The sequence below is a fragment of the Silene latifolia genome, chromosome 2, assembly GCF_048544455.1.
Source record: "Silene latifolia isolate original U9 population chromosome 2, ASM4854445v1, whole genome shotgun sequence".
Lineage (NCBI taxonomy): Eukaryota > Viridiplantae > Streptophyta > Magnoliopsida > Caryophyllales > Caryophyllaceae > Silene > Silene latifolia.
Window position 1 is genome coordinate 122,543,981 of NC_133527.1, and position 5,477 is coordinate 122,549,457.

The 5,477-nt window shown below is 37.8% G+C and overlaps 1 protein-coding gene across 1 annotated transcript; it reads left to right on the top strand.

Moving 5' to 3' along the window:
• The first annotated feature begins 951 nt into the window (after positions 1–951).
• LOC141641257 (uncharacterized) lies at positions 952–1,491 on the top strand. Its single transcript, XM_074449928.1, has one exon. The coding sequence runs from the start codon at positions 952–954 to the stop codon at positions 1,489–1,491; it is 540 nt and encodes a 179-aa protein (XP_074306029.1).
• Positions 1,492–5,477: the final 3,986 nt, after the last annotated feature.

Consider the following 5,477-nt stretch of genomic DNA (forward strand, 5'->3'; position numbering starts at 1 on the left):
AATCACATTGATGCCTTATATGACTAAACAGTTAGTCAATGTGTTGATGAGACAATTATTTAATGAAGATTAAATAATATTAGTTGAGACAATTAATCACAATTCGTAAATTGAATATAATAAGTTATATTTAATTAAATGTATGTAATGTTAGCTTGGACGAATCAATATGTTAATTCGTAATTAAATGTAATCGGTTATATTTAATATCAACAAGATGAATGTGTCATAGTGGTAATAGTGAGGGTACTCAAACCAAGAGGTTATGGGTTCGATCCTCAATAGATGACAATTTATATATAACACATTTTATACATTTTTGGAATAACCGAAAATAAGGAAATTATACTCTCTTATTTTCGGATATGGGCCGGAAATTAAAAAAAGAAAAATCTACCCTAATTGCTCAACCTACACGGTTTATAGGTAGATTAGGAGTAGCTTTTTCTAACCTAATTTTTCTATCCCATTCTTGCCTCCATCTCATCAGAAGAAAAACACAAAAACCTAAAAATTAGTTAGTTAATTTTTGGATCGATTCTAGCATAATCAAAGGGCATTTCTCATATCGTCTTGGGTGCAACTGATAGGCGAATATCACCTTTGATATTGTTCTTAAGCCGTTTTTGCTAGGACCGAAGGTTATTTCTTAATCCTTTACAATTTTGTTTATGCAATTTATTTTATGACTAGTTTCATCATGTTATAATTCGTTATAGTCCTAAAATTTAAAGGAATGCATACAGATAAATCCCACACTAGGGTCGTCTTTAGCGACAGAGGTATGCATTTTAAAGAGAAACAACTTTTTGCTTATTGTCAAAATATGGTGTTTCACATCGTCGTGGTTTGGGGTATCACCCTCAAACAAGTAGACAGGTGGTGGTCTCCAACAGAGAGATTAAAGAAATTTTGCCAAAGGTTGTTTCCAAGTCTCGAAAGGATTGGAGTATGAAGCTGGATGACACGCTGTGGGCCTATAGGACGGCTTTTAAGACACTGATTGGCGCATCGCCATATCGATTGGTCTATGGGAAATCTTGTCACCTATCTGTGGAGCTAGATCATAAAGCTTGGTGGGCTATTCGAGAGCTTAATTTTGATCCAAAGTTATGTGGTGAGAAGCAGTTGTTACAGCTAGATGAACTTGAAGAGTTACGTCTAAATACATATGATAGTGCCAAGGTTTATAAAGAGAAGACTAAGAGATGGCATGACAAGCGTATCATACCGCGAGAATTCCAAGTTGGGGAGAAGGTGTTGTTATTCAATTCCCGATTTCGTCTATTTCCGGGTAAGCTGAAGTCCCGATGGTCTGGTCCTTATAAGGTAACTTCTATTTCTAAATTTGGGTCAGTCGAGTTAGAGAATTCCGCGGGAGAGCATTTCAAAGTGAATGGTCACCAAGTTAAGCATTACTACAATGATAAGGATACTGTTGGCGTGGTCGAGTTTCTGTACTTCGACCCCATTTCTGAGCCAGAAAATTGAGGTAACAAGGGTCGAGCTGGACCTTAAAAACCAGTGCTGACCGGGAGGCAACCCGGATTGTATATCTTTTGTAATGAACTATTTAATTCGTGTGTGTGTGGTTTTATTGTTTTTTCATTTAGGTTCTGTCACCAAGTGCTCTTGAAATTTTTGCGTGCGTTTTCTGCCTATTGTGGACAATTTTGATGGAGCTTTCAGGTATTACATCAAGGCAGTAAAAATTTATAACTATCACGCACTAAAGGGAGGAAACACGTTGCGTACATAGGGTAAAAAAGTCGATCGACTGAACAAAAGTAGTCGTTGACTAAAATTAAGAAGCAGGTTTGTGAAAAAAGTCGATCGATTGAAATTTGTAGTCGATCGACTGAAATTCAAAGTGCCCAGTTGAAAAAAGTCAATCGACTAAACTCTTGCTGTCCATCAACTACTTTTGACTTGCCAGCGTGTTATGATTACTAGAAAGGAGTTTATTACTCTTTATTCACTTATTAGCACAAAACAAAAGAAAAAAAAAGAAAAAAAATGAGGGTTAGAGATAGAGAGAGAAAAGAGAGAAAAACATAAAAAAACACAAAAAAGAGGAAAAATAAGAATTTTAGGGATCTGCAAACTCGGAAATCATGACAGCTGCAGCTAAGAACACAAGATCTTCATCAAATTCTTCGAAAAATATTCAGGAAAATCAACAAAATAGTAACAAGGTCGATCTACTTTCTTAATCTAATATGGAGGAATTCCCAGCTCTAACCAGGAACACTCATGGCCCTTCCACCTCTGAAGCGCGTAAGGAAAAGAGTATTCATGAGGTTGTAGGAGTTCCCGCGCTAAATTTGGAGGTTTTGGTTGAAGATGAGCCATACAGAGAGGAATCTATCCACAAGTCTGAAACTTTAGCAGTTATTGAAGAGGAACCTGAAGAACAGTCTGGGCTTCTCCACTTTACTACTAAAGAGGTCAAGGTGGAGATGGAGTATTGGAAGAACTCTGTGTACTACTTCATTCTTGGCGCAAATCCCCATGGGATATCGTTAAAGGGTTTATCAGGCACGGATGAATCATCAGGTAGACAAACTTTTCTTTCTACCTAATGGGGTTTTTATGGTTCGATTTAAGAGTAAGGCTACTAGAGAGGCTGTGTTAAAATAGGGACACTTCTTGTTTGACAATAAATTCTTCATAGTTAAGCCTTGGACACCTGAGGTTGAATTGGTTAAGCATGAAGTCAAATCTGTTCCGGTGTGGATTAAGCTTCATAAACTGCCACTAAAATTATGGGGTAAAGGTATAGTTAAAATCTCAGGCTTGATAGTGGAGTTTATAAAATGTGATTTGGCTACAGAAGAGAAAACTAGAATAGGGTATGCACGTGTTATGATGGAGGTACAAATAGGTCAGAACTTGCTTGATAAGGTCAAATTCCTTCATGAAAATGGGGATTTGGTTGTTATTAATGTAGAGTTTGAGTGGAAACCTCTGGTTTGTGATGTCTGTAAGGGTATTGGCCATGGTGCTGAGGATTGCAGGAAAGCAAAGAAACAATCAGTGGCACCACCAAAAAGGAAACCAGGGGCTAAGGTATGGAGGCCTAAACAAATGGTTGTGCAATCAGGTAAAGGGGTTCCCACCTCTACTTCTGTTGCCTCCCCAGCTGTTGTTACTCCTCCCCAGCCTGCTGTGTCTCATTTGAAAACACCTGCAGTTTGGCACAAAGTAGGTACTGATTCTTCCGGTCTAAACCCTGTTAGACCTATAATTCGACTAAGTAGGTAAGAAATATCTGATAGAGGGTATACAGTTCATAGATTTGGTTAGCATACCTTCTTAGAATCATTGAATGGCTCAACAACTCCAAAGGTTGGAATTGGGGTAAGTGGTAGTGTTTCTCACCAGGTGGTGAGGAATGAATAGCCTTGGGTTTTGGAATGTTAGGGGCTTAAACAATCCTACCAAACAAAGACATGTTAAATGGTTTATGCAAATGAACAAGGTGGGACTGTTTGGGCTCCTTGAGACTAAGATCAAAGCTTTGTCTCTAAATAATATTAATGGAATTCTTGTTGATGGTTGGAGCATTTCTACTAATAATAGATGGCATAAGGGGGGTAGAATATGGATTCTCTGGAACCCTAATATTTTTCATATAGATATTATTGATTACTCAGCTCAATGCATCAATATGAGAGTGACTGAGAGGAGTTCTAATAAGAGATTTTGTCTGTCAATGGTGTATGCCTTCAATGATCTGCATGATAGACATCCTCTTTGGGAGAAATTAATCAATTTTGCAGTTACTATACATGAGCGTTGGGTAGTGTGTGGAGATTTTAACTATGTTCTTTCTCAATCTGAAAGGCTGGGGGGTGACAGTACAACTGCAGAGATTGATGACTTTCAACAGTGCTTAGATAGATGCAATCTAGTGTATAGTCCAGCTATGGGCTCCTTTTTTACATGGAATAACAAACAGGATGTGTCCACTAGGGTTTATAACAGGTTGGACAGGGTAATTATTAATGCTGAATGGAATGTGGAGATGAGTGGTACGTGTGCTAATTTTCTCCCTGAAGGGACTTTTGACCACACCCCTTGTGTGATCCAAAACTTAAGCAAAAAACAAGGATGTAAGAAACCTTTCGAATATTATAATATATGGGGAAATCACCAGTTTACCATGCTAATCTCACTGAGTGGTGGAAAGACGATGTTCAGGGTACCAAGATGTATAGAATTATAAGGAAGTTAAAGCACTTGAAGCATCATCTGAGGAAATTCAATAAGGATCAGTTTGATGATATTGAAAATTATTCTATTAGAGCTATGAAGAACATGGAGTATATTCAGACTAAATTAGCTACTGATCCTAGGGAAACTGATTGGTTAAGCAAAGAAAAACAAGCACATGAGGAGGTTAAGGAGTTAAATCAGGCGTGTGCTTTATTCTTAAGTCAGAAAGCTAAACTTGCTTGGGCCAAAGATGGAGATACTAATTCTAAATATTTTCATGGAGTAATTAAGAGCAGGTTTATGAGAAATCAGGTTTTTAGTATTAAAGATAAGGATGGAATTGAACATATTGATCCCAAAGGGATTAAAAATGCCTTTCTTGAATACTACAAAAACTTGTTGGGGACAGAAATTGATACAGAGGCTGTGAATCTGAGGATAATACAAAGGGGTAAAGTGTGTGATGTTCACCATTGGGATCAACTTCTTTCTCCTATTACCCAGCAGGAGATTAAGGAAGTTATCTTTTCTATTCCTGGCCATAAGGTTCCAGGTCCTGATGGGTTTTCCAGTTCTTTCTTCAAGGACTCTTGGAGTGTCATTGGAGATGAAGTGTGTGGTGCAATTTTGGATGTTTTCAAAACTGGGAAACTTCTTAAGCAAGTGAATTCTACTACTATAACTCTTATACCTAAATGCAAAATGCCTTCTTCTGTCACTCAGTTTAGGCCAATAGCTTGCTGCAATATTTTATATAAGTGTGTCTCTAAACTTCTGTGCAACAGGCTAGCCAGGGTACTACCTGATCTGATCAGCAAAATCCAGGGTGGTTTTCTTAGTGGAAGGAGTATAATAGAGAATATCATGGTTTGTCAGGATCTAGTGAGATTATACAACAGACAATCTTGTTCTCCTAGATGTATGTTCAAGATGGACTTAATGAAGGTTTATGATTCAGTTAGTTGGAAGTATATGAGAGAACTTTTGGATGCCTTCAACTTTCCTGAAAAATTCAAGCACCTCGTGATGGAGTGTATTACTAGTGCTGCTTTCAGCTTAGCCCTAAATGGTGAAACTTTCGGTTTCTTCTATGGCAAGAGGGGTTTAAGGCAAGGAGATCCTATGTCTCCTCTTCTAATTCACACTATGCATGGAGTATTTAACCAGAATTCTGGACTGTGCTACTGAAAAGCTGCCTTTTCATTACCATCCTCTGTGTAAACAAATGAAGCTAACCCACCTTATGTTTGCAGATGACT